At 44.3% G+C, this 12,500-nt stretch overlaps 1 protein-coding gene across 1 annotated transcript in view; it reads left to right on the top strand.

Annotated features, from left to right (window-relative positions):
- The window catches only part of apbb1ip (amyloid beta (A4) precursor protein-binding, family B, member 1 interacting protein), a 52,496-nt gene that overhangs the window by 17,426 nt on the left and 22,570 nt on the right, over positions 1-12,500 (top strand). Inside the window, exons 2-5 of the mRNA XM_063206952.1 lie at positions 139-198; positions 3,705-3,792; positions 4,268-4,620; positions 8,209-8,286. Coding sequence (XP_063063022.1) covers positions 139-198; positions 3,705-3,792; positions 4,268-4,620; positions 8,209-8,286 — 579 coding nt within the window. The remainder of the gene's footprint in view (positions 1-138; positions 199-3,704; positions 3,793-4,267; positions 4,621-8,208; positions 8,287-12,500) is intronic.

Genomic DNA, 12,500 nt, shown 5'->3' on the forward strand with positions numbered 1-12,500 from the left:
CATCCTGTGTTACTGACTGAGTAAGCTTGCTGATGACACTTTCTGTGTGTGTGTGTGTGTGTGTGTGTGTGTGTGTGTGTGTGTGTGTGTGTGTGTGTGTGTGTGTGTGCGTGTGCGTGTGCGTGTGTGTGGTTACAGATGGATGACATAGATGCTATGTTTAGCGATCTGCTGGGGGAGATGGATCTCCTCACACAAGTAAGTCTGAAACATCACACAACCACCTCACAAAAATACACACATTTTACACACAAAAATGAAGACATTTTATTTTGCCACTTTTACTTTTTAACAAAGTCAGCAAATTTCTCTACAGTATATCTAAGCTGTGATTCTCTGCATGCTATGTAGGCAAAGTACCAGCAAACCTTGTAAATATCAAGGCAAACTGGTCATTAATCATTATTATGCAATGAATCATTATTGATACTTGTATTGTGTGGCACTGTAAGCAAAGGCACCTTACAATTGACTTCATAACTCTATGACACGTCAGTGATCAAATGCTGCGTACTTGTATATGCAAAGGGTCGCCTGTTGTTGTTTATTGATGAATTACATACTGTACATGTGGGTCATTCAGTGAGGTAAAATAACAAGAATCAAGCATGTAATGAAAATGTGCATGAAAGGAATTTTTTTTGGGGGGGGCAAAGGGAGGCAAGAAAAAACCTGCGCCTTGCGCCTCACATTTTAAAAATATTGGCAGGTGTGGCCTTGCAGGAGGTTGGGTTTAGTGGAAGCCCATCAACTATCTCACTGCAGCCATTAGTGATGTCTGGTTCTCCTCTATAGTGGGAAAATATCTTGGACAAGTGTTCACTCAATTCATTTAACATACAGTAGAAATAATACCCAGTCCCGGCCCAGTCCAGTCTATTAACACGCCCACTGTGCATTATTATTATCTATTATTATTATAATTAGAGTGTGAGCACATCCAGTGCTCTAAGTGGGCAGGTATTCAGCGGCACTTGTTTTTTTGCCACTCTAGTGACAAGACCATGGTGAGCTGGAGAGCCTCAAGTCTGGTTACATGGAGCAGTAAAGGGGGTGGGGGAGGAGGAGGTACTGAAATAGTTTGCGTTCAGCGCATCTACCTCTTTAACTCCTACTATGTGTTAGCAGCATGGCTGGACCAGGCTAGACTTTAGATGCTAGAGCCTCGTAAGGTGGAGCTGTGAAGGGGTGTGGGTGGAGGTGTGAAAATGAAGTGAGTGCGATAGAAAGACAGATGATGTAGGTGTCCATTTCCAGGAAGGCCACTAGGTGTGCTGCTGTGCTTGCACCTCATTTACTGGCTCTGACACAGCGGAAGTACAGTACATGCGCCGGGCACACAGACGTGCGCACACACATACGCGCGCACACACACACACACACACACACACACGCACGCACGCACGCACACACACACACACACACACACACACACACACACACACACACACACACACACACACACACACACACACACACACACACACACACACACACACACACACACACACACACACAACCTTAAAGTCAAAGACAAAGACAAGACAATTAAAAAAATGAAAAAGTTTTACCGCCCTGTGCAGAACTCATCTTATTCTCCAATAGCAGTAGATGTGAGATCAGAGGCGATTCTAGTGTCAGTGGGGGCCCCAAGAAAACCCCAAAAGAATGAACATTCGAAAAATCGGCACTATTATAGTTTACAGTTGAGCTGTTTTTCACCATGTAGTGGCTTGGGGGCCCCAAGCGGCTGCCTGCCTAGCCTGGTGACAAGATGCGCCTCTGTGTGAGATCTTAAAGACTACGTATATGAAGCTGTGTGTGAGGTGATTACTGGTATATGGCCTCTCAGCTCTGAACCCCCCCATAGATGCATTGACCCTTGGTTGAACCTTGTAGCCGCTACCCTCTCCTACCAGGGCCAGGGTAGCTTGTTGAGAGGGCAGCTCTTTCAATAGTCAAAAAGAGAAAAACACGCACATCCGTCTCAAAAAGATTGGGTGCAGGACCAGCAAAAATACCATGAAAACTGAAAGAGAAGTCTGCGACACCTTATTTTAATGTGACGTTTCGGGGAGCATGCCCTTCATCAGACAATGCTGCCCGAAACGTCACATTAAAATGAGAGAAACGGGAGCTTGGTGTCACAGACTTTTCTTTCAGTTTTCAGGGCAGCTGTTTCAACCATCTCACACCATCCAGCAGAGTTACACAGTTGAAATGCTCCACTTGAAGCAACATACAAGACCCAATACGAAAAGAATAATAAAGTAAAGCAAAGCAAAAGTTTAAAAAAGTATTGAAATGCTTTCTCCTCTTGAAGAAAGCAGACATACACAACTCGATAGTAAAAAAAAAAGAAATAACACATAAAACAGGGCAGAAGTTTTAAAAAAATCACGGCACTTTTGAAAGGCTTACCCCTCTTGAAGAAAGCAGATACAGATCTCCATGGAAATATTAATAATGAAATAACACATGAAACAGGGCAAATGTAAAATTGCCCAGCATGTAGGATGAAAGTGCTGATATACAGTAGCCCCATTATTCAAAGATTAGGAATCAACTGATGCAGAGGTTTTTTATTTTAATGGAGTGTAAAGGAGGTAACTGAAATAAATTGCATATGGATTTAGGACGGAGGATATTTTACTGAGATGACTTTGTGATAAAGTACATTTAATTGTCCAGCGAAGTTGATTAGATATTGCAAAACACTGCAACTTGCACACTTGCACACTTGCACATGTTTATAATTGAAACTTTTTAAACTGAAACTTTTTAAATTTAACCTAAATTCCTGTGTATCACTGCAAGACAGTCTCACTGTATGTAATTTTTGAAGGTTTTAAATCAGTACACACTTGGAAGTTACTAATGTCAACTTGGTTCATATTTTGACGGATGACATTCATATGCCTTTGTTTAACTTGAATTAGAATGTCAGAATATTAATATTAACGATATGGAAAAGGGAAGTGGAGCGCCTCACCTGACCTTACAGGACTATAGACTTTACATAGTCCTGTTGATCTTGGTTGAATGACAGCTACTTAAAAAGGCAGACAGTCTATGCAAGTCAATTAGATACAAAGAGTCGCACATTTCAGGTGTGGGGCTCACTCACTGCCACATTTCCATTGAATCTTAAACAGCTTGGACAGTACTTAGACAGTTTCTTCCTATCTGTCTGCTAAGTGCTTCCATGATGCATGTGATGTGTGTGTCATTGTTCCTCATTCTTCATTCCTTCCTACCCTAACACATCCCCCCCACCAACTCCCCCAGGTCATACCCAGCCATCGTCTCCCATCCAATTCTATGCTTCTCTATTCTTCTATATATCTCCACCCTACCTATAATTCAGTGGTTCTCAACCTTTTTTGAACAAACGCCCCCTTGGCATCATCACAAGCCTCCCAACGCCCCCATTGACATCATCATAAGTTTGACAACGCCCCCTTAGTACTAAAAAATTAAACGGATTAATGTAACTAAACACCGCCCCTCTCAGCTGCATCCTTCTCAACCCCGAATGAAAATAAGTAGAGATAAGAGGGTCATCCAGTGTTTAGCGTCTGCTCTACCGTCTAGTCAGGCTAGCTCTACCCTACTATAACTTACCCTACCTTTGTTCCCTACTCTACCCTACACATCCCACATAGCTCCATAATACCTGACTTTACCCTACTCCATCCTTGCAGAGTCTAGGTGTTGAAACACTACCTCCGGAGCCTCCCCCCAGCACCGCCTCCAAAGAGATGAACTTCTCCACCGGCTTTGACTTTAATGGTAAAATTACTGTTGAGCTTACCTTTTTTGTCAAAAATGTCTTCCTTCCTTTGTTTGTTTGTTTGTTTGTTTGTTTGTTTGTTTGATTGTTTCTTTCTTTCTTTCTTTCTTTCTTTCTTTCTTTCTTTCTTTCTTTCAGATTTTCACAACAGCTTTGATAGGGAACGTTAACACTTACGAAATACAATATACATTTGTAGTATGTGTTAAATGTATATTACACCACACATATGAGTTTGGCTACGGCCAAACAGCATCCACCATGTTGTTTTCTGTCCTGCATGTCTGCATTAGCTTACCTTATAGATCAATTATAACCTCAAGCAGACAGGTTGATTAGACAGCAACATGGCACAACATGTTGACTAGCATGATTTCTTCTTTTTAGTACAATTAACGCTAATAACACTACTTTTGACTGTGATCAAATGTCAGATGAAACGTTGTTGATTTCAACTCTTTAACCCCTTTGCAGCGTCTATTCATGAGCTGGAGGACAATGACCTGGACGCTCTGATGGCCGACCTGGTAGCCGACATCAACGCCACGGAGGAGAAGCTGATCGCAGAGTCCAAGGAGCAGCGCGCTGGCCCCTCCGCCTCCTCCTCCACCTCTTCCCTCTCCTCCGCCTCCTCCGCCTCATCCTTCTCTGGATCCACAGCGCCCACCCCGACCTCCAACAGCTTCGCCTTTCCGTCTCCCACTTCGGCTCCTGCCTTCACACCTACGCCCACCTCTGGTCCAGCTCCGGCTCTGGCTCCAGCTGCTGGGGGTCCCAAGGCCTCCACCTCACCCCCTCCACCCTCGCAGACCGCCAAGCCCTCCATGGCAAGTCTCTAATCCTATATCTTCCATAAACATCAACCCCAAAAGCACACCAAACCAAGCCACATACGTACAGTACACTCCATACAGGCGCAGTCACTGTACTACTTCAGCACATGACGATATTATGCAGTTGTGGTGTTCTGTTTAGAGCACTGAACTCATTATGTGATACTATTTTCAGGCCGACCAGAATGGTGCTGATGCTAGTGCTGGTGCCCGCACCGGTTATGTTCGGAACTAATATACTATAACTAAACTTATATCAGGCTCTGAATTTTCTGTATGTGACCATTTCTTACCCGGATGAACCTGCTGACACCCGACACAGAGAGAAAAAAAAATGTTTACGTATTTTTCGGTTCGCATCGCAAAGCAGCTTTTAGGTTCCAGAATGCTCAGACTTGCAGCGTAAACACATGGTTCGATATTCGGTGTGGGAACGGGCACCGGCACAGTTCTCTGTTGGTGTGAACACGCCTCAAGAAAGGAGAGGTGGCCCGTTTGATCATGGCTGAAGTGGCATATAGGAAGGCAGCATAGACAGCCCCCCCCCCCCCCCTCCAAGACATAAAGGAAGTAAATATAAAAGCATCCATCCTTTTTTTGTTTTTGTATTGTCACTTGACAGAACTCCACACAGTGATCTATGGGGACATGCTCGCAAACTGTGTGGCTCAAACCAAAAGTAGCAAAAATAACGTTTCTGGAAAATGCACCAGATCCATTTTATGGCTTGAATAAACCCAAACACAATTGGGAAGGATTGTGTGTATCAGACATAATAATCCCATTGGTCACGCAAACACTGTCAGACAGCTACAGCTAAGGACAGGGCCGCTGACAACTTTGGCTCGGCCTAGGGCAAAGCCGTCTAAAAGCCACCCCCCCACCCCCACCCAGTGCATTCAATGTAATGAGGACCAAATTCTGCGCTCCCCTTCGTTCCCTGGGCCCTGGAAAACTGACCCATTTGTCCCCCCACTTTTAGCTTCCCTGCCTATAGCTTGAGTGCGGCAGCACGGCGCAGACAGACAGGCAATTTATCCCAAGCCCACAGCTGCAGAGACTGAGGCCAAGTCTAGGACATATTCTGAAGGGGTTGGGTGTGTGTGTGTGTGTGTGTGTGTGTGTGTGTGTGTGTGTGTGTGTGTGTGTGTGTGTGTGTGTGTGTGTGTGTGTGTGTGTGTGTGTGCTTGTGTGAGCGTGCGTGCGTGTGTGCGCGTGTGCGTGTGCGTGTGTGTCTACCATCGCATGTACTCATTGTGTATGTACGGTATGTATGTGTGTGGACTATCCTGGTGGAGTTGATGGTCTGGAAGCGATCAGAGCTTCATCAGGCGGCAGGAGGCAAAGAGAGCGGCGTGTTAGCACAGTCAGGGACCACTGAAGGGTGTGTGTGTCTGTGTGTGTGTGCATGCATGCGTGTGTGTGTGTGTGTGTCTATACGTGTGTAGTGGTGTGTGTGAGGGAGGCAATGAAAGGAAGGAGCGTGTGCATTTAGGTGTGTGTATATGCATGTGTGCATGTCAGACTTGTACGAAATTCTGCATTGAAATTCACGGTAATGTCATAATATGAACAGTAGGTGGTGGTGTTATATGTACTTTCAATGGGTGGTGTAGATTAAATTCAAAGAAACACCACCTAGTGTTCGTATTATGGCATTACCTTGAATTTCAATTCATTCAATTCGGAATTTCGTACAAGCCTGGTGCATGTGTGCATGTGTGTGTGTGTGTATGTGAGTGCATGTGTGTGTGTGTGTGTGTGTCTATACGCGTGTAGTATATGTGTGAGGTATGCAATGAAAGGAAGGAGGGTGTGCATATACAGTAGGTGTGTGTGTGTATGCATGTGTGCGTGTGTGTGTGGGTATGTAAGTATGTGGGTACGTGTGTGTGTGTGTGTGTGTGTCTATACGTGTGTAGTATAAGTACTGTATGTGTGAGCGAGGCAATGAAAGGAAGAAGCGTGTGCATTTAGGTGTGTGTGCGTGTATGCGTATGTATGTGTGAGTGTGTGGTGTTATGGCGGGCAGGAAGCTCTTCAGATGTCCTCTAGTGGACCATTACCTCATCAGGACACACAGCAGAACACTCAACTCCCTCTAGTCTACACTAAACTGCTGCTGTGTGTGTGTGCGTGTGTGTGTGTGTGTGTGTGTGTGTGTGTGTGTGCGTGTGCGTGTGCGTGTGCGTGTGTGTGTGTGTGTGTGTGTGTGTGTGTGTGTGTGTGTGTGCGCGTGTGTGTGAGTGTGAGTGTGTGTGTGTGTGTGTGTGTGTGTGTGTGTGTGTGTGTGTGTGTGTGTGTGTGTGTGTGTGTGTGTGCGCGCGCGTGCGTGCGTGTTTGTGCATTCGTGTGTGTAAAAGTATTCGTGTGTGTATGTGTGTGTGTGTGGAAATGTATGCATGTGTGTATGTAGGGGGGTAGGGCTTATGTCAGCTGGGCTGCCCTATGATGGAGATGATGGTCTGGAACATATCAAGCAGTTAAAACTTCTCCATCTTACTTAAGACACGTTTGCACATATGGCCACTATGTCATGGAGGGGTAATATACACAAACATTATGAACCTCAGTCCTGAGGTGCCGACCACCTAAGGTATCTCATCCATCTGTCTAGTGTCACGATCACAGCCTCTTATACGCCAAGGACACACTCAATTCACTTCCTCCATTAGGCTCAACTCAAAATGTTCAGTTGGCCATTCGACAGTAGCCTACACTTTTTAGAGAACAAAGCAGTGCAAAACTCACACCCTATGTTGTGCTCTATCGCATGCACACACACACATCACATTACATTACATTACATTTGGCAGCCGCTTTTATCCAAGGCGACTTAAAACCGAGGACATGATCATAGCATACAGTACTTGCAGATACAAAGTACACAGGAAATATACAGAGTAAAAAATGGGGCGTCAATTTAACTCTTTAAGAGTTGCTATTAACTCCATATCAGGCATTTGAACAGTGTTCTGGAGAGATACAATGCAGATACTGTACCTCAAGCTGGAGGTGGTGACCACCATAAGGTCCTCATCCATTGGTGTAGTGTCCTGATAACGGCTCCTGCTGTTCCAAGGACACAGTCAGTTCTACTTCTCCATCTTAACATAATGTTAAATTATTCAGTACATAGTGCACTTCAGGTATGTAGTGCAAGCTGTGGCCTAATGGTTATGGAGATGGGCTTTAGCTCAGAGGGTTGCCGGTTCAAATCCTACCCCTCCAACCCCTACTGCAATACATTGCTGAGGTGCTCTTGAGCAAGGCAACTAACCCCATACTGTTCTAGGGGCTGTAACTACAGTTTATAGTATCCTATAAATGGCTGAAGCTAAGTGTAATGTAATGTATTGTATGTAGGGATAATAATAATGTCCAAATAATGTATCTCGATCAAACATTTGAATCATGTAACAGTATTATCAAGTAAAAGAAAGAGAACTCAAATTCAAGTTAAATTAATGATAAATATGATCAAAAAAAGTGTGTAAATGTTTCTGTAAATTCATCACATTGTATCGCCTTCTTAGTGATCTGGATCCAAAGTCTTCATCTTATTGATGGGTTTCCTTGCAGGAGGAGATTGAAGCCCAGATGAAAGCAGACAAGATCAAACTAGCCTTGGAGAAGTTGAAAGAAGCCAAAGTAAAAAAGGTGAGTGATGGATATCCTGCGTGCATGGTCAGCCTGGGTTCGAACCTGGGTCTCTTGAATACTAAACATATACTTTGACCAAGATCCCAATCAAGCAGACGTCACAGAGCACACACACAACCCAATTGATGGTCACTCAATCACATGTGCAACTCTGACCAAATGTTAAAAAAAAAAAAAAAGACACACAACGTTTCGACGTGCACAGTCAAACTCTTCTGTCTTGAGTAAACCTTTTGGTCGGAGTTTCAGTGTGTAGACTTCTAGTCTTTCCTTGATAGATGTGCTTTGGCCTGTACCTGGCCTCAGTAAAGGGCGGGTTATGCTCACTTTTCAGCCTGACGCAGGCAAGCCAACGCAGTTAGTTTTGATTTTTGCTCCATTCTAGGTCTGTGCTATCTGTATCTGTCGCAACGGTATACTGTAGGGGCAGCGAGATGATTTTTCAAACTGTCTTCAATACAAGAAGTAAACTAGACGTGTCTGTTGTTTTGAAGCTACACAGACTCGACGGCAATGAAAATGAAACATGTAATGTTTATGTCACGTGCATTTTTGATTGCACTAGCAGCCACTAGGTGGGGTGTGCATACGGTTACTCTTTTACAGTTTTTCTCTATTGCTTCCACACAATTTCTGGTACTTCACACATAATTCTCAGAACATCTCACCCATTTCCCAACTCCCCTAACCAATGTCACTGAACACTAAGCAAAATTCCTCCTTTATACTCACATTTCAGTTTCAAAACACTCGTTTCAAACCACTAGGCCGCCGCCTATCCACAATTATCCGGATTACACACAATTTCCATGAAGAAAATCCTTGGTTGTCGCATTGAACACACTGTCATTCAAAACACTAAAATCAACTACCATACTATGTTCACTTCCTCATCACATGGGCAAACTCTCTTCATACCGGTTTACAATCTGAAATCATCACCCCATAAGGACACACATTGCATGTGATATTGATGAAAACATGAGTGGATGCAGTGAGAAAACACATGTGTTTAGTTTTTGAACTCCAAAAGATGTTATACAAGAGATCACTTTCATGTGGTTACCCAATATTTTAAAAAGTTGCCCAAAAAATTAGCGCAATTTTTTTAAATGTCAGAAAAAAATTTAAAATATATTTTTTGCCACACATCAGTGTACTCTGAGTCTAAAACAATATTTCAGTATTTTACTAGAGAAAAATACCCTCTTTAGTAAGTAGAACAGTGAAGAAAATAAGTTTCTATGGTGTGTCAAGAGTTTTACCTTTTGCATAGTAGTGTTCAATGGTTCACCTAGTGTATTAAAATGACTGCTTGTGTGTGTCTTTTGAGAACGAAATTGCCTTTTTAGAAGAGAGTTCATTGTTTTGAGACAAGACGTGCATTTTTCAGGGGTAGTGGGGAGTTTTGCCCGTTGTGTGTGAGTTTTGGGGATTTGTGTGTAGAGTTTTGAGAATTCGAGAACTCATTCTGAAAATTGTGTGTAAGCAATTGAGAAAAACTGTAAACACGTCATAATGTTGCATGGAGTCATTTTTGATTGAAGCCATATTACCAGCTCAGACAGATACTTCAAATTGGCGTGATAGATTTCCTACTTGTGTGGCATTAGAGTGTTGTGTTCGAGAAACATAACATTTTACTGGGTTTGGCAGACTGTGAACTCTGTGTTGTCTGACTTGTATTCAACAGTGAGACTCTGGTACAGACAGATGTCTACTGCAAGGGTTACTGCCTCACTGTCAGCTCTATATATGTATATTCTACAAAGGAGAAGGAGAAAAAGTCCAAAACAAAAGCAACAAAAACTGTCTGACAATGTCCTTACATTGACAAAGAGGCAAAGGAAAATCCAGAAAGAGTATGAGACGAGGAAATACCGTACACAAGTTTCCTGCACATGTCCAAGTGTGGACAGTTTCACATCTTCAAAAAAAGAAAGAAAGCTTGTAATAGAAACCACAGGCCCATGTGGCTGGGCTCCAAAGGCCACTGGAGGACAGTCGGGTCCTGGAGGGAGAGCCGTCCCGTCACCCCCCTCCCCAGGACAATTCGTCTCCCCTCTGTCCCCTGGCCCCCTATCCACTGCCTTGCCCCCCCTCGTTTAATTGGTTTACGTAACAGCGCAGCTAAAGGATGCATAAAATTGTACAGAGTTTAAGTTCCCAGGGTATTGGTGTATTTTTGTATATATACAGTATGTCTACATTTGAAACGTTGTGGAATACTGGTAAATAACATTTGTCTGTGCATTCTTGAATACGGGAGACAATGGCATGGTGGATCATTCACACACGAGGCCCTGTAAAGCAGATGTATCTTTCACATGTAGTAGTTGTTTGGGGTTAATTTGAGGGTTTTTCGTCATTGTCTGAAATAGCGACATGTGCTGCCTTCAGTATTTATCAACTCTGCTATGGTCACAATGTCACTGTAACATTGGAATATAAAATGCTGAATGGAAGAGAAGAGTAGAGGGGAGAGGAGAAGAGAAGAGACGAGTAGAGAAGAGAGGAGAAGAGAAGAGAAGAGAAGAGAAGAGAAGAGAAGAGAAGAGAAGAGAAGAGAAGAGAAGAGAAGAGAAGAGAAGAGAAGAGAAGAGAAGAGGGGAGAGGAGAAGAGGGGAGAGGAGAAGAGAAGAGAAGAGTAGAGAAGAGAAGAGAAGAGAAGAGTAGGGAAAGGAGAAGAGGGGAGAGTAGAAGAGGGGACAGTTGGAGAAGGCAGGAGGTATGTAAGTGACAGTTGGAGCAGAAACCTTACATCACCAGTGTGTGTGTGCGTGCGTGCATGTGTGTACAGGCAACTGAGAGATCGAGATAAGGACAGCAAGAGAGGAAGAGAGAGGCACTGACTGGATGTTTGAGACAGATATGGAAGACTAGAGAGAGGGGGAGAGAGAGGAAGGGCGAGAAAAAGAAGTTTCAGCCTCTGTGGTTTCTGTGTCTTCTGCAAAGCTGTGATACCTCCCTCCCCCCCCCTCCCTTCCCTTCCCCCCACTACAGCATTATTCTTGGACCTGTCTGGACGACAGTTAAAAAAGCAACAGAGCAAACGAGAGGGAGGTGAACGAGAGAAAGAGAGAGGAAAAGAGGGATAGAAAGACCAAAGCCTGTTTCAGAGAATCACTTTTATTCTCCTTCACATACACAGTGTGTTAAAAAAGATAGAGCAAATGAGAAGGAGGTTCACAGGAAGAGAAGAGAAGAGAAGAGAAGACAAGAGAAGAGAAGAGAAGAGAAGACAAGAGAAGAAAACGGATCATTTTTAAATTCTTGTTCTTATGTTAAAAAATTGCAATTGAGAGGAAGGTGAAGGAAGAGAGAGAGAGAGAGAGAGAGAGAGAGAGAGAAAGAGAAAAGAAGGTGGGACAAAAGGCCATTTCTGAGGATCATTTTTATCCTCCTCGTCCACTTAGCTCTGGTCTCGGTGCTGCCAGATGGCAGGAAGCGAGGGGGGGGGGGTGTCTTCTAGTGGCACGAAGCCAAGGCTGTGGTCCGGAGGGAGTCTCGCTCACCTCGCCTCACCTCACCTCGCGCTCCGTCTCTGTCTCCTCTCATTTGGGGGTTTTATTGGGGGCTATGGTGGGGGAGACGTCGGCTATGGCTCGCCTGAACCCCCCTCCCCCCTCCCTCCCCTGTCTCTTTATCTGTCTTTATCTCTGTGGATTTCTCTCTCTGCATGTCTGTCCTTCTCTGTCACCCCCTCTCTCCTCCATGCTCTCTCTTTCTATCACTATCTTCATCAGTCTCCGTCTCTGTCTCTGTCTCTGTCTCCATCTGTGTCTGTATCTCTGGTTCTCCTCTCTCTCTCTCTCTCTCTCTCTCTCTCTCTCTCTCACTCTCTCTCCCTCCCTCTCTCTCTCTCTCTCCCTCCCTCCATATGAGACACATGCATGCCGGTGAGGTGGATAAACCTCAAGATGGATGGGATGGCTAGGACAATGAAGCCTTTTTATTTCTCTCCTCACCTGTGCATTGGAGGATGTGAGGAGGAGAGGAGAGGAGCGTAGAGGAGTGGTGGGGACAGAGGAGTTGAGGTGGTTGAGGTGATTGTGAGAGAGTCTCAGTTCCTCCTTTTCAATGGGCCAGCTGCAGCGGGAGGACATACATCATTTGCACTATATGGTCCTAATGAGAGAGGACTTTGCAGGCTTTTCCCTCATTTTAAAACGTGCTTCACCTGGTGTACAGTGAAGCACATGTGTCTTTGT

The sequence above is a fragment of the Engraulis encrasicolus genome, chromosome 9 (genome assembly GCF_034702125.1).
Source record: "Engraulis encrasicolus isolate BLACKSEA-1 chromosome 9, IST_EnEncr_1.0, whole genome shotgun sequence".
NCBI lineage: Eukaryota > Metazoa > Chordata > Actinopteri > Clupeiformes > Engraulidae > Engraulis > Engraulis encrasicolus.